At 37.5% G+C, this 22,109-nt stretch overlaps 1 protein-coding gene across 29 annotated transcripts in view; it reads right to left on the bottom strand.

The window, feature by feature from the left end:
* Setd5 (SET domain containing 5) overlaps nucleotides 1-22,109 on the bottom strand; it is a 77,695-nt gene that overhangs the window by 29,480 nt on the left and 26,106 nt on the right. The window contains exons 2-18 of one of the 29 annotated variants that reach the window (XM_087656830.1): nucleotides 16,160-16,346; nucleotides 15,138-15,362; nucleotides 11,636-11,828; nucleotides 11,262-11,367; nucleotides 11,031-11,167; nucleotides 10,727-10,935; nucleotides 10,331-10,389; nucleotides 9,849-10,027; nucleotides 8,899-8,937; nucleotides 6,551-6,793; nucleotides 5,944-6,092; nucleotides 5,498-5,615; nucleotides 4,724-4,833; nucleotides 3,985-4,231; nucleotides 3,288-3,371; nucleotides 1,964-2,221; nucleotides 371-691 (exon numbers count right to left, since the gene is read on the bottom strand). In XM_087656830.1, coding sequence (XP_087512956.1) covers nucleotides 371-691; nucleotides 1,964-2,221; nucleotides 3,288-3,371; nucleotides 3,985-4,231; nucleotides 4,724-4,833; nucleotides 5,498-5,615; nucleotides 5,944-6,092; nucleotides 6,551-6,793; nucleotides 8,899-8,937; nucleotides 9,849-10,027; nucleotides 10,331-10,389; nucleotides 10,727-10,935; nucleotides 11,031-11,093 — 2,079 coding nt within the window. In that variant the 5' untranslated portion in view covers nucleotides 11,094-11,167; nucleotides 11,262-11,367; nucleotides 11,636-11,828; nucleotides 15,138-15,362; nucleotides 16,160-16,346. 29 annotated transcript variants of the gene reach the window in all.

Here is a 22,109-nt window from a genome sequence, read left to right as displayed (position 1 = left end):
CCATTAATTATCACTGCATTTGTAACAGCTGCCAGAAGCAGTAGTGTAGTCCACAAATCAAACCCCAACTAAAAATTAGAAGAGATACAGCAACCATAGTGAAGATGAGTTGAGCATTCAGAGTGTTAGGGTATCTTTCCTTTATCTTTCCCATGCTCACGACAGAAAGAATACTTTATCAGTGATTTACGTTCTGTCTAAAATCAAGTGAACAAAAAGTAAGTAATATGGTTTCAGCTTTTAGTATAAACAACTTTTATCTAGAAATGTTTAATCTCATAATTCTAAGATTACTACTTCTCTGCGGATTACAGGCTCTCTTGCTTTACCATGATATCCTTACCGTATGAAATTTATATTGTCAACTTACCTTTTTGGTTTTGGGGTATTTAGATGCAGCACGATTGACATGGGATCCAGTAACTGATACCACAGTTGGGTCAGACCCTGTTAACGGTCTGCTCTCTCCTGAACTGTCTATATTTCCAGCTTCAGGAAGAGTTACTGAGTTGTTACTTCCTCCTTCTTCCAAGGCAGCTTGTGCGAGCTCTGCCTGTTGTGCGTTGGCCTGCTTCTGACGTTTTAGTCTTTGGGCTGAACTGGTCCGGTACCGAGAAATTCTACTCTTCGGTCGGGGTCTAGAAGGCTTAGCTGGAGGTGGTTTGGGGACTGGCTTTTCTGCCGCTACATCCTGTAACAATATCAAGGCCAAATGTTTACTAGAGACTTCTCTTCTACTTTAAAGACAGATCTCCCAGGCTGGCCTCTAGCTTACAATCCTCTTGCCTTAGCTTGCTGAGTTCTAGGATTAGACAAGATACCTCTCACCCAACATCAGGAATGTCTTACCTGTTTCTTACTTTTCTATCAATTTAAAGCATTCTAAATGATAATGGTGAGGGGATTTTCAATTAATCCTCAAGGCTGGAAAGATGAATCACCAATTAACACCACTCCACAAACTCTCTAACCAGTTTTAGTTTTAGATGGGGATCCAATCCCATCTTCTGGCCTCAGTGGGTAACAGGCACATACATAGTTCACATACATACATGTAACGGTTCACACATAAATATAAAAATAAATAAATATGAACTAGGCACTGTGTCGCATATCTTTAACCTTAGTACTCAGGAGGCAGAGGCACATAGACCTCTGTTAAGTTAAGGCCAGTCTGGTCTATAAAGTCAAGTTTCAGGCCAAGCGGGGATATATACAAAGACCCTGTCACAAAACAAAATTATTTTTTAAAAAATGTAATGTGTAAGTGCAAAATTTTATAAACTTTATCTTTATTACCTAAACAGACCAAAGATAAACAGCTGGCTTAGTTAACTTCTAATAGACATCTATAAAATAAAAATAGCTCAAAAGTCAGTTAAAGCTAGGTACCTATTATTAAGGTTCTTAGGGAAGACAATTCTTGTTTCTTTTCTTTTTTTCAGAGCTGGGGACTGAACCCAAGGCCTTGTGCTTGCTAGGCAAGCGCTCTCTTGTTTCTTTTCTACACCCAGAGGTTCTACGTTAAACTCTAGTCATTGCTAGGTCAGGGAAGAAACAGATAATCTTATCCTGAGAAGCCCCTGGAAGGTTAGGCATGTACCTGAGCTATTCAGAGATTCTGTGAGAGAAACCCAAAGATTTGCTTTCTCCCCTTAGAAATGGAGACTGAGCTAGGCAAAGTCTTTATGTTCAGTATGCATTCTCCCAAACCAACGGATTCCATGAACTTATAACAGTGCTTATCTAGGAGACACTTAGGTGCTAAGGGACTTTGTCATTCAAATGTTGACTTCACCTGTCTCTTTGCGTCCCACAAATCAGCTGCTGAGATCAAAATAGCTTATTCTGATACAAAGCAATGTTGAAAATACTAAAGTCTACCATTCCAAAAAAAAAAAAAAAAAAAAAAAAGACAACTGACATTAGAGAACACAAGACTTTTAAGAGTTTTTCCTCTTACCCCAGCATGGGAAGACCGCCGAGTATTCACACCAGTGCTCTGTGGGATGCTTGGGATGGCAATGTTTGTAACAGGGTTGTTAACTTCTGACTCGGGGGCTGCAGTTTTTGTCTCTTCTCCAACTCCTATCTCTGAACTGCTAGTAGTAATCTCTACGTCTGAGTTGCTCTGCTCTACAGGCTGATCCCGCCGTTTCTTTCTCTTCTCTAAAGTTTCAAAAGCATGCATGATGGCTTCAACCTTCCTATCTTCCCGAGTCTAGGCGGAAGAAGTATTAAAGACAACAACAAAAAGGGCATCAACCAGAAGCTATTTCAGAAGTAACATTAGTGGGGTTTACAAGAACTTATTCGAAGTATTTTTAAGACAGCATATGTATCACTAAACTTTAAGACAAAAATTTTAAAATTGTTTAAAATATAGAAAATGGTTGTAAAAGAAAGTAAATTTAAAAACTAAACATTTAAAAATAGGTGAGCTACACATGTTTTAGTGAATACAGTAACTATAACCAATTTCTGTCCTACTTTCAGAGTTGGAAAGCAGAGTAATTTGTCATTAAACTTCTTGTAAGCACAATTAAGAAATGTCTTTAAACAATCTAACAAAAAAATTACTATAGTTTGGATATGGACTGTGCCTCAAAGGCTTATGTTCAGTTAAAAGCTCAGAACTCAAGTGGTAAGAGCTACTGGGAGGCTGTGGAGACCCAGGAAGTGCACCTTATTGGAGGAAGCAAGTCCCTGGATGTCATGGGAGAGCGTATTCCAGCTTTGGCTTTTTTTTTTTTTTTTTTTTTACTTTTTTTTTGACTTTTTTTCCTCTCAGCTTCCCAGTAGCAAAGACATAAGCAAGTTTTCTTTGCAGTGGACTCCTACTTGCTCCCAAAACAATGAAGCCAACAGACTTGGATCTGTGAAACCTGAGCACAGGCAAACTTGGCCTCCTTTAAGTTGCTTTTCTTAGGCATTTCTGTCACAGGGATAGAGGGCTAACAATGCTGATACTCTTCCTATTCTCCCAGTAATTTGGGACCGAAGTCAAGACCTTGTGCATGCTGTACAACTATGCTATCAGCAACTTCGCTTGATTTTTAGTTTTTAAATATAAAAACAGAAAGCAAGAAACTTTGGACTTCATCAGCAAGTTTTAGGGAAATGCAACTGTTAGAGAAGGAAGTATCTTAAAGTCACTAACAGATAGTTATCATAAACTACTGTATGCATGCCTACATGTAGAAAAAGAAAAACTATAATGAGACCTACTTTGTGGTGAAATCTCAGAGTTAGAAAAAGTACAGAAACAGCTACTGGGTGGTACTTACCCTTCTGCTATGAGCTGAGTTCTCCTGGTCGTCTGTGGCCTCTTCTTTTTCTTCTTCCGGTTTTTCTTCTGGATTGTCAACTTCCTTTAAGACATAAACACTATTAGATCATATTCAAACTCTAAGCAGCAGCAATCTGCTTTATTCTGGCATCACTACCTCCCCATTCCTTTCTATGCTCTACGCTGGGAATTAAACCCAGACCCTTATACATACTAAGCAAGTGGTCTATGAGCGAAAGGATGCTTTAGTTTTGTTTGTATGTTTCTTGAGATAGGGACTTATATTGCCTAAGCTAGCCTCAAATTCATAATCACCCAGCCTCAGCCTTACAGATGCCAGGATTATGTGTGTGCATCACCATACCAGGCCCTAAAAGAACGTTTTTTGATATTATTACTTTTCTTTTTGAATTAGGTCTCATGTTGTTCTTTTTTCTTTTCGTTCATTCATTCCTTCCTTCTTTCTTTTCGTTCATTCATTCCTTCCTTCCTATCAAAATTCGTCTTTCAGCACAGGTTAGAACTCTTAGAACTCACAGAGATCCACATGCCTCCGTCTCTTGAATGCTGGAGTACTGTGCTACTATACCCTGGCTTTGTTCATGGTGATGTATGTAATAGCAGTGAATGTTTTAGCACAGCTCTCTAATACAACACATGGGATCAGACCATCCTGACTTGGCCAGGGAGATTACCTCATGCTCACTGGATACAGTTACTTTTTCTGGAACTTCTTGTGGTTGTGGGTCATGATTCTCTTCTGGAACCTCATTTTGCTGCTCCATCTCCAGCTCTTTCCGCCGTGCTTTTCTACGTCTGGTCTCTGCTCCAATGGTGGGAAAGCTAGGAGGTGGGAGTGGCAATTCTGCAGCATTGGGATTTCTTTTCTGTATGGGGCAATTCCGGTTTCCCTTGTGACAAGCACAGTCCACTTTGTAATTACTGTGCCAAAGAAACAACCAAAACTATGTCAGTATTCTTGAAAACAGAATATTATGGCATATTAACTATATACTTTATTGAAACACTGGTATAAGTTTCTCTGATGTTATTGACTAAATTAGATTTGGTATGATACTTTCAAAAAATATCCAGTTTTCCTGTATATCTCTACCTATAGCTTATGTACAGAATTGGAAAGAAAACAAACCACACTAAATCAGTTCTCCCTACTGCTTTTATTTTTCTTTCGGAGACAGGGTCTAGTTGGCCTGGAATGCCCTATGTAGACCAAAAGTGACCTCAAACTCACACAGATCCACATGCTTCTGCCTCCCATGTGCTAGAATTACATAGATTCTAGGTAAAAAAATATAGATCGAAGGCAAAAAAAAAAAGAAAGAAAAAGAAAAGAAAAGTGGGTGGGGCAAGAATTGGAAACAAATTAAAATCTTAATAAGGCCATCATGCTGGTAAAAATCTCTGAGGTCTTACCAATTACTATATTCATAATCAAATGCAATGGTGACTTCAGCATCCTTGGTGATAGCAGATACAGCATAGATACACAGGTGAATCATCCCATCTGCAATCATGTGTCTCACCTGTATGAACAAGACATTATGTTTGTCTTCAAAACCAAACTCAAGTTTTCCATAAATGGGAAAAGTGTGACCCCAGTAATTTCTGCCTCTTTTGAACAGTCTGCTATTTTATTACCTCTATCATTTCATGATAGCGCACTGATGAACAATTAGACTTCTTCGAAACATAAAAATCTAATGATATCAGAAATCAGGGTGAAACTATTATTTTTTATCTTAAAGGTATATGCATTCTTCAAAAGAATTAAAAATTCCTTAGCCTGCAAATCTTACTGCACTCTCTGTGAATACACCGACTAATGAATTTTAGAAATGTTCACAACTCTTTCCCACAACAGCAAAGAAAAATGGCTTAGCTGGACTTAACAACTATTACTACAAGTAATTTTTATTTTATTCCAGTCCAACTGATAGACTTCCTATTTAGTCTGTTTTACTTAATAGATATTAACTTGCTGTTTTTCATTTCTGTCGTCTTTAAAGAAAATCTATTTCTTGTCTTTATCCCATCTCCATATGGCACCACACTTCTGTTTTTTCATCTCTGCATTTAATACAACTATTAGCTACAGACCTTCATCTGGGTGGAGTTTTCAGATTGTTTCTTCAGTATATGTGTCCTTTGGTGGTTCCATTGAAAGGGAAGTTGTTAAAGATAGCTTACCTCTGCATTTGGTGTACAAGATCTTCTGATGAACCGAGCATCATTACCGAAAGTACGAGCATCGACACACATCTCTACACCATTGAATTTTGAGTAGAAGAGCACAAAGGGATATGGTCTAGGGATATAATTAAAATTCCTGTAATTCTCAACACACACAAAAGAGCCACCCCATGACTACAAATGTGATACATATGCTGACTCAATAAGGAACAGTCATTTGTAATACCTAAGCTAGGAAACACCAGACTTGTCTGCTTTTCATTAATGAATAAGCACAACGCAAGGAATACTGGGCATGGAAAGGAGACATCACCAGTGTATACACTATGTGTTCTGCAGATTTATTTGCCCTTTTGTACCAACAGCAAACAGACAAGAGTTTATGAATGACTCGGCAGCCAGAACCATGCAAGCCCTCAATGCTCAATGAATGATGTTCTTACTTTTTGAAGAAATGCCCATTGACCTCAAATTGTTGTCGTAACATGACTTTCCCACGATATTCTATTATAAGAGTGTCCAAAGCCAAATCTCTTGCAGCCCTCAGGATTTTCCGGTGCTTTTGAACACGGGTGACTCTTCCCAGCTGTAACTGAATAAAAACAGAGTGTTAACATTAAAGAATAGCAAGAGCAGTGTGGTAAACATTTACAGTGTTTCATAAGTGTTGGAAAAGATACCAACATTTTCTTTCAGGTTTTATCAGTGTGTTATGAAGCTTGGAGATCATTCTGACATAAGCTGAAGTTTCCAAAAAACACGGTCTAACTCGGGACCCCAGAGAAGGCAGACTAAAGAAGAACTTAAGATGTCAGTGGAGCTGTGTCTACATTATGCATTTATAGCTTTCTCTAAATCTTTACAATTCTTCATTTCTCAAACATGTTCCTAGACTTGTTACATGTTACTATAACTTGATTTTGGTCAAAGGTGATCCAGGAAGGTAGTTAATTTTTTATTTGGTAAGGAATAATAATTTTGTCCCATTCTGGTTCTTTCGGTATTAAAGTAATTTTAATCTCTTAGTGCCTTTAATGCTTTAGTTCTTACCTGCATTTGGGAACCAATTACTGTATTATTACAGGCCAGTTCAGTTTTATTAATAGTGTCTAAAATAGCAGGTTTGCCCACAAATTCCTTGTTTGAATGGAGATGTTGTTCAAGGGCATTCTGTACATCCGCACTGTACTGATTAGTGAAAGCTTCTTCATATTGATCAGTCCATAGTCTTATCCGATTTTCCCAGCCCTCAGTGGTATTTTCATCTAAATTCTGTGCTTCAGAGGGAGAATTCTGTAGAGAACAATGATCAACTGAATTAGTAAGAGATCACTCATGATCACGGGAGGCAGCATAAACAAGATTCTTATTTTTACTTGAACAGTTGGTTTAGTGTGAGAGCAATGGACTAAGATCAGGGGTTTTGGCTTGCATTATCAATAAACTGTGAGGTCTTGGACACTGTCAAATAAGAAAATCATCTGCCTGTTTATAAAGTGAGAAAATAATTTAGTCAGTCTCTTCATCGATTACTAGTTTCATGACCATTTTCAGTAATAAAATCAATCTATCAAGATTGACATCAAACTCCTTGGGGGGTATCATAAAAAGACAAAAAGAATTTTAAGTTGTCATAGCACATAAAATTTCAAAATAGACTAATATTCATCCGTGTTGTATAGCAGTACAAATGATTTGTCTTTGTATTAATTAGGAGAACGAGTCACCTATTATTTCTAATAGCAATACCTAGTTTACAGTCTTATCACCCACAGGGAAAGTCACCATTTGGAATCATTATCAAATAGACTGAATAATGTTCCATCATTCTATGTAAATTGCCACAGAATTACTTATCCAAATGTACTGAAGAAATACTGGTTTACTTTTACCTGTTCACTCACCTTGCTGGCCCAAAACACTAGCTAAGAGTTGTGTCTTGTAGGAAAGCTCTTCATTTTGAGATTAAAAATCCAAATGCTATTTTCTATATATTTCTATAGCTACTACCTGTATCTTTATGAAAGTTCTCCTTCAATCTGATGACAAAATTTATAACCCAACTTAAAAATTTTAAGATAATTAAAGCCCTTTTTTCTGATTTAAATTTTAAGGTTCCTACAAGGCTGTGTTGAAATTGTAAGCAAAATGAACGTGTATATAAACGTCTCTGAGAGAAACAGATGGCTTTCTAAAGGTTTTGAAAGTTGAGCTAGTTACAGTATTAGTTGATAGCAGAAAAACAAACAAACAAACAAACAAAACAAAGAGGGCCTTAGAGTTGAGGTCTACAGTTAGTCCCCAAATTCTATGAAAGGTCCTTCTTGGTAAATAAAATGAAATGAAATAAGCAGCTAAAATACATGTGGCAGGGGCTGGGGATTTAGCTCAGTGGTAGAGTGCTTACCTAGGAAGTGCAAGGCCCTGGGTTCGGTCCCCAGCTCCGAAGGGGGGGAAAAAAAATACATGTGGCAACTTCTAGATCTATCTCATTAAAGAACCTCTACATAAGAGATCAAACTTTCAAATTTCAGGTAATGTCACTTGACACTAATGACAACCTCAACTGGTGCTCCAACTAAATACAAAGTAATTCTAATAAGTTGATCCTAACTCAAGGATGTAATAGCCCACTTAAGAGATTTAGGGATATGAACACTTAAAAGAACCAAACTATAATTCAAACTGAAGCTCTTAAATCTTAAAACTTTTAGGAGGTATGTCGTGAACTTATTCATGGCAGAACAAAAGAAGATACAAGAAAGGACAACCAAAGAACCTTTCCTTTAATTTATTAAACCAACCAGTACAACAAAACCCAGCCAGTATCTGAAAAGTACAATAGTTTTCCAAACATATACACAGATACACACACATACAAACACATCCACAAGGCACTCCAATCCTACTATTTGATAAGCAGCACTACATAAATCTCCACCAAGAAAAGCCAAAAAATGCCAAGAAAAATAGTGCTTTTTCAAGAAGACTACCACACATTAACAACACCAATTTCCTACTAAAGAGTTATCCTTTCAATTGGTGAGTCAAAGTCAAAGTTGTCAAGGAGAGTTTACAAGGGAGCCTGGCTCATCACCAGAAAATTCTCCCTCCAGAGGTTGAGTCCAATCACTGGAATAAAATACACTAGCCTCATTTTGTTTTAAAAAACTGTGACTTACCCTCCACACCACCACAATGAAACAGAAATGTGAAAATACGTCATAAAATAGACAAGAACGTCCACTCTGGAGAAAAGCTTTGAGAAAACTGAATGGCAACATTACAACCTTGTGAAAAGCAGACTCCAAGATTTCCAGACCATCAATGTCAGAAAGAAGCCAACCAAAATGCAAGATCAAATGTAAAATGCAGCATCAGGAAAGGTTACCCCTTACCTTCATCCGTAAGGACTTCCGGGATCCCTCTCGAAATGCCTATCCCAAAGAGGAAAACAAGTAGAACAAAACAAAACTTGGTACCAAGAATGACAGTCATACCCATGTGACTAAAACTAAGGCACTAACCAGTATTCTATCCTGCCTCATTTTCTGTGAAACTCATACAACTGTAAACCTCAAACCATGGTCAAGAAAAAGGCACAGTTCAAAGGCTCATGAACACCAACATGAATTCCAATACTTTTATGGAACTAGACAATTAATAGGTAAGAACATGCACTACTTATATACTATACAAACTGCTGACACTGAGCAGAAAGTTATTACAATCCTTAAATTGCAGATTATCAGTTTTGAAATTAAGAAGGAGACAAAAGACCAATCCCCTTTATAAAGGGTGAGCAAGTGACCTAGCAGCAACCAAGTTGCTGTGATGGGGAAGAAAGGAAAGACAAATGTTTCTATCTAAGAGTACAGAAAAGTGACCAAGACAATAAGGAAACCTAGACCATTCAAGATAAATTTCCTCATGTTTTGTAGTTGTTTTGTCTAGATACAGGACAATCAATCAGCCCAATGACATGGGTCACCCATGTAACCAAGACAAGATTGCTTTGTGGCAAAGAAGTAGGGAGATGCTGGAAAGATAGTGGAAGACTAGATTTGAGGTTGCATCTCATGAGATTGTACCAGGAAGGGCTGGCATTCCATACCTGGGATGGTGGTTGAAGTAGAAGAAACTGAGCCTGTGGTGATGGTTACGTAGATTAGAAGAGAGTTTGATCTGTTTGTACATAATATTGATCAGCTGATTTTTTGAAAGTAGAAAAAAGTGGCCAAACACTGGCATCAAATTTCTTCAAAGAATTTTAGTGTATTTGTGCTCGAATCAAATGTTTGAGCTACTTCAGAATACTTCCATTCAAGGTTTGTTTTATACTGCATACCTTGATCTTCTTCGTCTTTGGTGCTGCACGACCCTTTTCTGGACTCTTTTTCCGCTTCTTGGGTTTGGTTCTTCTAACAGTTAAGGTGATGCTTGTAGGTGTGTGCTGTGTTGCTGTGTACAACACAGTGGAAGGAGAAAGCTCCTCATCCCAGCTTTCTGTTGCACTGCTATCCCCACCTGAACAAAGATGATTACACAGTTCAGGCACTAACATCGCCTTCTACACGTCTCACATCTGGTAAGTCATTAATTCTACATAGATCCCTAGACCCCCACCCTTTTCTGAAAACAAAGATTTGTTGTTGTTGGCATGAAGTTTCTAAGATTTATTCTATTCTGTATTCCATCTATTTTCCCCCCCTTCAAATTAGTCTCCACATTCTGCTGTCTTTAAATGGGTAACTTAACAAAAATAAGTAAATAAATAAATAAATAAATAATTTACAGTCAAAATGTGGGTTTAACCCACCTTCTGCTCACCTGATATGTTGTCCTGCTTCCGCCGATGAAGTCTAATAACCTTCCCCCTGCTCATTCCCCTAAAGAGGGAAAATAAACTTAAAGTAGTCCTTCCAGCAGCATGCAGCATATCACATCATACATGGGAGAAGTGTCTCTGCAGATACTACCCCTCCCTCCCACCTACCAAATGTTTCCAGGACATTAAATTTCATATCAAATTCAATAGCTTTAACATCAATCTCTCATTCCTTGTTGTCAGCAATTCTCACCTAGTGCAGAGAATTCGAGCCAAGGAGCACTAAGGAATCATCTACATTAACAAACACAAGAAAGAATACTTTGAGCTTTTCCCTACTGATAAGAAACCCTAATCCCAGCAACCCAGGTTTGAATTTAGATGAAACAGGATCTTACCTGCACTTGTCACAGTTGAGAAGGAAGCCATCCTGAGAAAGACCACAAGGACACCAGGTAGGAACAGTCTCTCCTTCAGAGTTCGGGCTGTCTCCACAGCGTTCCTCTACGGGCGACGGCAGGCCATTCAGGTCAGAACGAGGGATGATCGTCTGGACAGGGGGAGAAGCAGGAGGTGTCGGAGGAGGAGGGGCTCCGTAATTATGATCCTGAAAATAAGATTTTTTAAATCAACAGTGTCCAAACACTGGCCCCTCTCTCCCCTAAAGTATGGTACATATGGAAAGAAAGAAGAAAGTAGTACCCTTCGTTTTTTGGCTTCAACCAGGAAAGTGATAAAACAAAATGCCAAGGTCAACTGGGACATAAAAACAAGAACAATGATGCAGGGCTAGACGTCCGCTGGAGGCAGGGAAGTGCAAAAGGGGCAACTTCGTCATGCTGCATATAAACATTTCAAGAAAGTCACAATGTATAAGAATGGATTACACTCCAGGAAGATCACTGCTCTGGAGAGAAACAAGTGCATACTCACAGCATAAGGCAGTCCTCGACACCCATGCCTCTGAGTGGTCCCATAATTATGAGTGGAGTACAGGCTCTTCTCATTAACTGCTGGACTAGCCTCCACAGATTCAGGGCTGCACAAAGGCGAAAAGCAACGCATGATAGCATAACACCTACTCTTCTCTTAAACTAGCAGTTCACTTCCCATTCTAATCCCTTCTCTTTCCACAACCACCAGCCACTAGAATAAGAACTTAGTGAAAATCTGTTTAACATAACTAAGCCTATAAATAAGAGTGTTATTGAATGTGGATTTGTGTGTAACATGAAGCCAGTATAGGCAGATGTCTCAAGGCAGGCACCTGGGATACAAGGTGTCCCTAATGACAAACACAAACGTACCAGCAGAGCGGGGAGTTTCCCCTAGAGAAGCCACTCTGGGCTGGTTTAGACTCAGAACTATTCTTCTTAATTGGATCTCTTAATACTTCCATGAAACCTCACATGACATTTGCAGTGAGTGAGATGATGAAAGTGCCTTCTGCACTGCCCCAGGGACCAGGCCCTCTTCCATTCACTACCAAGACAGGATACCCTGAAGAAAGTACAGGCAAAAACAATGGCATCTTATATTTATCACACCTCTCATCTTGATGAACCACCAAATACCTTTTCACATATTAGAATTTCTCATCCACCAAGGACATGCAAGCATATTCAAGGACACAATTGTTAACAGCTGCATGATAATAACATAGAACTTCAAAATAAAACTGGATTTGGGAGTTAAATTTGTTTCATACTAGATACTAACTGTGATTACCATTATGAATCATCTATAATTTGGGTCTATATGTATTGATTCATGTAATATCTGTAATTATCAAACATGATCACCCCCTTTTTATAGAGGGAAGTGAAGCTGAGGTGGTGAGATTACATGATTTTTCTAAGTATGTATGCTTATAGAGTCAGGATTTAAAACAAAGACATCTCTGACTCAAAGCCTCCTCCTTTCCCATTATGCACTGCTTGAAAACAAGGTTAACACTCTATCTGTATACTGTATTTGAGGCCTTTAGGCCCAGGAACTCTCTCTTTTTTATTTTTATATTCAAGGTCATAAATTTAACATAAGTTTTACTTGATTAAAGAAAAAGGCATCCATAGCCAAGGATGAAATAGGTTTTTTCCTTGTTTCTTTACTTCAACTTTTGTTATCTGGTTCAGTTTTATGGACTTTTGAAGAATACATAAGGAATATAATTGTATGACTTGGCAGAAGTGAGAATGTTTTGTCTGTAATGTACATCAATCAGAAAAAAGATTCACCCATTAGCAACACCAATGGTCAGTGTTAACACAACTCTATAGAGATCACAGGGTTTTGGCGAATCAAATAATTCAGTTTGTTCCAAATAACCACCTTCCTGCTTCAAGATATACAAAACACACACACCAAGCAGGAGTACACCGTGCAGTTCAATGTAGCACATGAATGCTAAGTAAGGGAAGAAAGGAGACTGAGATGTGTATTGAACTCACCTAGTTATGGTCCACAACTGTGAGAAGGGGTCTTACTAACAACAGCAAAGGTCATTTCTAGGTGAGGAACTCAGACAGAGGAAAGTGTTCTCTGTTAGTGAGGTGCATGCACTTTAGTAATTGACAGGGTCTTCAAAATGGGAATTGGCAGTGGGGGTGGCTGGAAGGGCAATATATCAAGAATGCAGGTCAGTATTCTTGAGAAAAGGATGATCTGAACATGGGTCACTGAGGCAATTGGCTGAGTATTAGGAAACAGGTAGGGTTTCCTAAAATGAAACCAAAGGCAGACAAGCATTAATAAAATGAAGGTAGAATTTAGTTTTTATGATGGACAGTTAAAAGAAAATAATGGATTTATACACTGTTATTGACTATGTATGTTACTAGATAAGTAATTCAAAGGGCTGTACATAGTTTTATGTAGGGGATTTTATACCATTAAACACATGGGGTGAAATAAGAAAGTTGTTTATTAGAAATGAAGTTTTTTTGTGGGACAGGAAAAATAAAAGTTGCATGAAATAAAAGATGGCCATGGAGATGGAGCTATGCTGATTATATCTTACCCATCTCCAAACTGGGTAAATATGAACATATGCACTTCATGTGCAAGTCTAGGGAATAAAAATAAAACGTACATTGTGGGGTTAACAGGCCATCCTATTGCTCAGTAGTATGCAGTCAACTTCAAGCACAGCCATTTAAAATATTGTTATGCACACCTAATCTAAAATTTAAACATATTTTTAATGAGGAACTTTACAATGTCTACATGAGTTAGAAATTATACATTGATTTTTATGTGTATTTTAAAACACTGATTAAAATTTTACAGTATAGGATATGGGGAGGTAGCTCAGTGCTTATCCAGTCTGTTTGAGGACCTGGGTTCAAGCCTCAGGACCGCAAAAAACAACAAACAAAAAAGGAAGTATTAGGACTGCATGTCTTTATTAGACAACCATTTTATGCAAATGATTATATCCTTCTTTTGACTAAAATGATTTAAGAGTTGGGCATACATAGAGAAATTTGGCTCATAATAGATATATCCCATCAATTATGTGCAACGAACAATACTCAGCCTGACATTATAAGGGCATCTCTTCGAAAATAACTGGTATTTGGTCATCCAAGAGATGCAAAGATCTTTTTGTGGTTATTGTTATATCTACAAGTTTTCCTACAAGTAACTTTGTGCATGTATATAATTGCAAAATGTTAACAATCAAGAGTTAAAAATTTTATGAGGCAAGGTATAGGTTCTTCCTTGGTTAGATATGTTGCCCTGAATACCACATTTCATCTTGAGAGTTCTTGGAACAACGGTTAGGCATGATGAAGGACAAATATCATTAATAATTAGTAACAGACTAGCATATAAGCTAAATGATTGACCCTTTGTAAAACTAATCAACAAGAAATGTGAAATTGGTTGTTGAGCATAGTTATGAGAATTTTGTCTGGAGATACTGAATGAGAACCCTTAGAAAGTTCAAGGACACAGCACTGCAGTCATACTATAGGCTAGACTACGTTCATTCTTGAATTGCTCCTTGATTCCCCAGATCATATGTGCAGTTGTTATACTTGGAGGAAATTATCTGTTTAAAAATAACTGCTTTAGATCTTTTCCTTACCTACCAATTCCAAACGTACTCATTTAACCTCTTTACTTCTTATAAATAATAATGCTGTCTACTTATACATCATTTGTTAACACTGTAGTAGGTTATTTATGACTTTATAAAGACCTATAACCACTATACAATTGAGCTGGCTATCCAATAACACAGCAAGAGTTTTAAGCACTTTATTTTAGAGAAAAATTACACAATTGGAAGTCTCAGCTAATAGTATTTAACTAAATCTTGTTGGCATGCAAAAATCATAACCAAAACCAAACCACAAAAAAAAAAAAAACAACAAAAAACAAAAAAAGAAAACCAAAATAAAACCCCCCAAATGACAGCAACAAAGTAACAACAACAACAAAAAATCCTCTACAATAAAGAAAGACAACTAGTCATTCCTATACCCTCCCTCCTCCCATTGTTTTATGGGAATAAGCTTGAAAATGACTTTAAATTCCAGACTACCCCAGAATACCATATATTACTTCCCAGGGTAGTTTAATGTCTTCCTCTTTAAGGAACACAATAAAAGTCAACAGTAGGTAGCTTTATAAAGAGAGATACATGCTCTTTAATAATATCCTCAGTTTTAAGGAAACCACTATTAACAAGGGACGCCATTCAACCCAGAATTCTGGAACAGTCGCTTTGCTTTGCTGAAGGGGAAAGAATTCCCAGGGACTGAAAATGGCAAGAGAAACGGGAATTAGAGCAACACCCACCTCACTCAAGAAGTGGCTGTGGGATCAAGAGTCTGAACTGGACCTGAACATATTCAAAACACCAGGATTTTTCCAGCCCAGACCCTAATCCCTGGTACTGCCTGGAATAGACTTGGCTTCTGGGGGTGTGCTGCCCCCTAGGCCCCTTGGGTCTCTTTCGCTGGACTTTCACATCCTGGTGTAGTGCCACTTCGTCTTGAAAGGTAGGGGGCTTCCACTTCCTTTCTGTAAGCAAGGAAGATTGGGTACAAGGGAGGTAAAAGGACAAGAGGGGGGAATCTGTGAGCGGGGGCAATCTTGGACAACTTAAAAGAGAAGGGATACAAAAGGCTAAAAAATTTTAAACCGAGTAATATATAAAATTGTATAATGAAGGCCTACCTTCATTGTCATTTGGCATTTAAATTCTTCAAAGAACTGAGTCTATTTAAGGGATTGGGCCTTTCGACAAATTCTGAATTCCTAATGCTGCTCTTAGCTGAAAAAACAAATTTGGTACCACTGACTTTGAAGGTCCTCTTTCTAGGCAACGAATATTGTAAAAATAGATGATACAGCTCTCCACGTCTTCTACCCCAGAATGAGCTGGTTAAAAGCAGCCTGCCCATATAAAGTTTCAGCCCCTTTACTCTAGAATAATGGCAAGTACATAGGAAGAGGCCTTCAAAGAAAATCAGTCTGAAAGAAAACCTATCTCTTTTCATCAGAATAATTAACTCTTTAGAAGGAGGTGGTAACACCCACTTCATTTCAATCTTCCCCGCCCATAAAACAAAGGAAAATGTAATCACTGCTTTGCAACTTTGATTCTATTTACCCAGAAATCCCTCCTTAAAAGCTCCTTTCCTCCCCCTTCTAATTCCTTTGTCCCTCCAACTGGGGGTGGGGGGAGGGCAAGCCTAATGTTTTCTGAAGTGGGATAGGTTTTAAGAAAATATTACATATAGTTTATGACCTGCCCGGAAGAAATCCATCCTCACACAAGCTTGCAGCAATCCTATTATCTAGGAAATAGCACTTACTCTGATCCAGCAGCCATATCTGAGTACGATGTATCTGGTGTGGTGACTCCCAGAGGGATTGCAATGCTCATGACGTCCAAGACAGCAGAGGGTAGGAATCACGGGGTCCAATTAATGGAGACTGACCACTCAAAGAGTGGGGGTGAACTGCAGAGCCTCAGCCAACATGTTACGGACATGAGGAATCCTGCCACAGAAAATGAAAATATCCACTGACCAGAGAATTTTTTAAATTTATCTTAAATGCTGTTAAGGTGTTTTGTACTGTTAGAATAACAATTTTTGTGTTTGTGGTATCTCTGCACAGTGTGTATGCTTGAGAGTATTCATGTATGCACATGGAAAACCACAAGAGGATTCTGGCTGTCTTCCTCTAAGGCTCTCAAATCTTATTCCCTTGAGACAGGGTCTCTCATTGAACTGCAAAATCACCGTTTTGGCTGGGTTAGCAGGCTGGCCAGTAAGCTTGTAGGATCCACTTGTAGTATCTATGCCCACCAGTACTGGTTAGAGGTATGTGAAGCCACAGCCTCCTGTCTTCTTACATGGATGTTAGAGATTTGAATTCAGGTCCTCATAGTTGTACAAGTACTATTTATATTGTAAGCCATCTCTTTAGCTCCCTTAATAAAGTTAAAAAAAATTAAATCTAGGCTTACTATGTATTCTAATTTAACTAATGTTCTACAAAGGAGATTAGTAAAAAGTTACACTTACTTTTAAATTTCTATTTTCATTATTCTTTTTTCTGCCAAAGTGAAAATAGTCTGTGACTGGCTCACTAAAAACCACATGATCCTCACTCTATCTGTTCAGCAGATATACTTTTCCAGTAGTCTACGATATACCAAACAAATTTTTTAAGATTTAGGATGGTTATCAGAAGTATCCGAGAACTACTATTCTGTAATAGTTTCATTTAAACTTCTTCCAGGAAACCAATGAGCATAGTTGAATCAACACTCAGTTATTCCTTCTAATGTAAACCTGGTAGAAGATATCAATTGTTATACTCTGACTTGTTAAAAATCTGTTTTATTTGCATGTTGTACATTTTAAATGTACACAGTGCCCACAGAGGCCAGAAGAGGGCACTCAGAATGGAGTTTCAGACAGTTTTAAGCTGGTATGTGGGTGCTAGGTATTGAAACCAAGGTCCTGTAGATGAACAGCCCCTGTTTTTAATTTAATGCTGAGCCATTTCTCCAGCCCCTCTCTGACTTCTTTTAAATAGTCTTAACTATTAACTAATCTTAGAGATCATGTAATTATCTAAAACCCATAATTGTGCAGTAATATACACTGATAGATATGAATAAAAACAGAAATGAGAGGCTGGAGAGATGGTTCAGTGGAGAGCACTGGTTGCTCTTTCACAGGCCCTGAGTTCAATTCCCAGCAACCACATGGTGGCTCGTAGCAATCTGTATAATGGAATTTGAAGCCGCCTTTTTTTTTTTTTTTCCTTCTTTTTTCTTTTTTTCAGAGCTGGGAACCGAACCCAGGGCCTTGCACTTGCTAGTTAAGCGCTCTACCACTGAGCTAAATCCCCAACCCCTGAAGCCTTCTTCTGACATGCAGATAATACATGCAGATAGAGCAGCCATACATAAAATAAACAAATCTTTAAGAAAAAAACATAAAAGAGGGGGTGGAGAGAAGAAGCTAAGCATGTGTGGGTATAGAGGACATACAGAAATTTGTACCTCCTGCTCAATTGTTGTGACTTAATGACTTTAAAAGAATGTACTTTTTCTCTCTGAAAGGTAACTAAAATACTAAAGAACATTGCATGACAAAGATTATTTTGCATAAAAAAGCAGTGAATATACTTTGATTTGGTAACCATAAACTGGCATTGTTTAGGAAGAAAAAAACCAGTGAGTAGTAAATATGGGGAAAAAGCAGAATAAGACATTAGGAGGTAAAAAAGCAGTATCTGCATGATTCACATTAGTGGTTTCATATTAATGTAAAAAGAGCTATAAAAATGTATGTGTTTAGAAGTCAATAAAGGCAAAGGTCTAGACTAAAAAGGCTCTGGTAATTGATTTATTAATTTATTCAACAGTAGAAAGTCATCGGCCAGGCGGTGGTGGTGGTGACATAAGCCTTTGATCCAAGCACATAGTGGGAGAGGTGGGGGATCTCTTGAGTACAAGGCTAGCCTGGTGTACATGGTAAGCTCCCAGGACAGCCAGAGCTACCCAGAGAAACCCTGTCTCTAAAACTCAAAACGGAAAGAAGTCAAATAATTACCAATACTATTAAAAAATAGTTAAATAAAACAAAAAGTAGATGATTCCTAAATCAATTAGGAATTAATGAAAATTTTAAAGTTACTGATGAGACATGAATTTCATTTTGATAAATGACACTTTAATGTGGCAAAAGAAAACTAATTCTGAATGGTCAATTAGTCCAAAATTAAGACCACATAAAGGTATTACTTTTGCACCACTAGTTGAGAAAGCTACCACAGCAATAAATGAAAGCAGTTTTCTGTAGGACCTGGGCCTCTTCAAACAGGGTATGGCAAAATACCTGTTCTCATCAACTCAGGGTGACACTGTTAAGACTAAAAACTAAAATGAAGTCAATTTTCCTATCAACTTGACGTAATTTATGATCAGTGTGACTGCTGTACTTGCTGTCATTGAACCAACTTGCAAATAAATATCCATCCCCTCTTAAGTAGCTAAACAAGAATTCTCAAAGAACACCCAAACAATTGGGTAAATGACAAAAAATCTGCAAGTGGCAAAGCAAAGAGAACACCTACACATAAACCCAAAGAGCACATAGACGGGCACAACCTCTAATTTTAGTTAGACAATTTGCATTAAGAAAAGTCTGAAAGTTGTTTGACCTGATAAACACCGGAATCTATCAGATAACTTATGACTAATCAAAAGAATTCAAGTCATTCAAATCAAATCAAACCAGAAAAGGCCTTAAAATTATTCAACACTATTAATAATTTTTTGCTATTGCCACCACCAACATATATTCATAAAAATAAGTATTACCCATCTAACTGCCTATCATCTACAGACATACATACCTGAGCCTGATAGTTAATTTTTTCTCTCTGATAGTAACTTGAAAAATGATACATTACAAGGCAAAGATGAAAAGGTTACTTCAGGTAGTATCTCCTCTCAAAAATGAATAAATTATTTCTATATTACCTTATAAAATCCTAACACAATAGCTAGGCACACACCCAGTAATCCCAGCATTCAATAGACCAATGCAGAAGGCTCAAGAAAGGCAAGCCTGGACTATACAGTGAGACACTGTCTCAAATGCAGTGGTGAGATATTACACCAGCCATCTGAACAGTTGATACACAGCTTTAAGAAACATCAAGAAATTAGCCTATTAATTTTTCTTCATAAATTCTTTTCCCTCTTATCAAGTGTACTGCTGCTACTATTCTGACAAAGTCGATTTTAATAGGCCAACTTGATCATGTTGTCCTAAATCATAATGGAGTTTCTTTTTTTAATGTCTGTCTGTTTTTGATGGTCTTAACTTAATGTACATTTGTACACCAGAAAAGGACACCAGCTCCTATGAGGCTGTAGTTATAGATGATTGTGGGTGCTAGGAATTAAACTTAGGACTTTTGGAAGAACAGCCAGGGTTCTTAACTGCTAGGTTATCTCTCCAGCCCCATGACAAGGTTTCCTAATTCAAATTTTGATAATAACAAAATTCTTTTTATACAGTTCCTTCATTGAAAAAATGATGTGAAAATGTAGCTATTTAAATGATAAAGAACCTTTACTACATTATCTATATACAATCTTTTATTATATCTTATGTAAGAAAACATTTAGTTGGGTTTAATCAAGCTTATAGCTAGAGTAGCTATTAATTTAGTCTCCTAACTTGCAGATGTGTAAGAACTGTGTCTAGAAAAAAATAATTTCAAAAATATAATTTACTCCATTACTTAAATTCTTTTCACCAGAACACAAACCATGGCAGAGATTAAAAAAAAAAAAAAAAAGACCTTTTTTTTTTTAACCCCAAAGCTGTAGTTCCAAGGCTAAATATAAATACTATGCCTGACGTATCAAGAAGGATCAAGAAATGTTTACTGAGTAAACTCATCATGGTAACCAAATTCAACATTTACTAAAATTCAAAATACAACAAATGAAAAGGATTTGGGGCAGTCACCTTTGAGATCTCCCCAATTATATGCCAGTAGCTCTGAAACCCGAGAAAAGTCTGAAACACAACTTAATATATGAAGAAATATTGATATGCTCAAAAAGTGGAATGTTATAGATTAATAATTTTATTTCTGTATTGCCTTGTTAATCACCCTACTTTCCATTTAGAACTAAGCTTACCCCTTTAACTTGCATGCACCATTGCACACAAAATAACTAAGGGCAGGAAGAAAATAGCCTTGGTTTCCAAGTTGATGAGATACTGCCCTTCTCTTCCCTTCAATCAAAACTGTTTTCCGGGGGAATCCCAAGTTTTTCTGTCTTTCCTGGGGGTTCTTTACTCACCAATTCCAACCTCAGTAACTTTTGGGTTTTTTTTTTTTTTTTGGGAAATCGCTATAGCCTTGGCTCGCCTTCCCAAGTGCGATAATAATAGGCATACACCACCACATTCCAGTTTTACTTTGGACAAAAGGGTCTAGAAAAACACTAAATTATGACTCCTTCCTTTTCCCTCATTTCATTCCTGATAAAAAGTGGGGGCCAGGGGATCAGTTCTACCTGTGGTCAATTCCATCAACTTACTATATCCCCAAAAAGGAAGGAAAATAGGTAACCTATTAGATTTGGGGGAAAGAAGAGGAAGAAAGGAAGAGGTAGGTAATCAGTATTTCTTAAATTCATGTTTTCTTCACAAAGTCAAATATAGTACTGACCAAAATGAGCTTTCAATAACCAAAATAATAACAGGTCATAAACATGGACAGAGAGTTGTTCACGAGTCACCAATTATTAGAGGGCATGCCCTTTACATTTATGTTTTTTGTGTGTATGTGTTTCTCATTTTGAAAAATCTAGAAGACAAAGTAGTCTTTAGAAAAATACTCTCAAAAGTATACTCAAAATTTTAAAAAAAGGTTTGAAGGTAACAGTAAAAGGAAGAAATAAAATAGCCAAGTCTTCAGCAGCAGCAAGTAAGAGAAAAGACAGGCAAAATAATAGTATAGTTTCACATCAATTAACAATCCACCAGATCTACAGAATACTGAATCCACAAACAAACCCAGCCTGTCTTCCAATACTAAGTACTCTTTTGAGAGTTACCATTTATTTGTAGTTTCTGGACTTTTAAGAGATTTCAGAAGATATGTTATCAGACAGGTGAGGCGGAAGCAGCTGGGAGACAAGAGTCCAATAAACAGCCAATCCAATGAAAGAAACACACAAGTCTGCTTTAGCAATCCTGTGAAGAGGACTGGCAGGAAGAAGAGTGCTGCTTTAGAAAGAGAACCAGGCCTCATACGCTTCAGACAGTCTTTGTACTGAGGCTGTGGACCTTGGCCACTCTCCCAGAGATGATGCAATCCTGACTGAACAAGATCTGCTGCCAGACAAGAGATTGTTAGCAGCCTTTGCAGACAGCAACTCCGCCAAGAAGCAATCTCTGAGCAGCTCCCCATAAACCACCAGAATGTCAAATTTCTTCAATTTCAGTCTCTGATAAAATAAAAGGAATATTCCTACCACATACATCCCAAGCAAGCCCCTTTGCTAGAATGCCCTGTCTTACCTTGCTTTTCATTTAACTATGTTTATAATAACCACCACTCATAATTACATTTAAAATGAAACACCAAAAATATTTTTACTTTTAACAGAATTCTCTAGACATATTAACAATAAAACCTTTACAGTAAAAATTTATACTTATCTTCCTCAGTTTCCTATGAAAAACCAGGGATACCAAAGTCTCTTGTATAAAA

Source organism: Rattus norvegicus, chromosome 4, assembly GCF_021556685.1.
Source record: "Rattus norvegicus strain SHRSP/BbbUtx chromosome 4, alternate assembly SHRSP_T2T, whole genome shotgun sequence".
Classification (NCBI taxonomy): Eukaryota; Metazoa; Chordata; class Mammalia; order Rodentia; family Muridae; genus Rattus; species Rattus norvegicus.
This window is presented reverse-complemented; position numbering and strand designations above follow the sequence as displayed.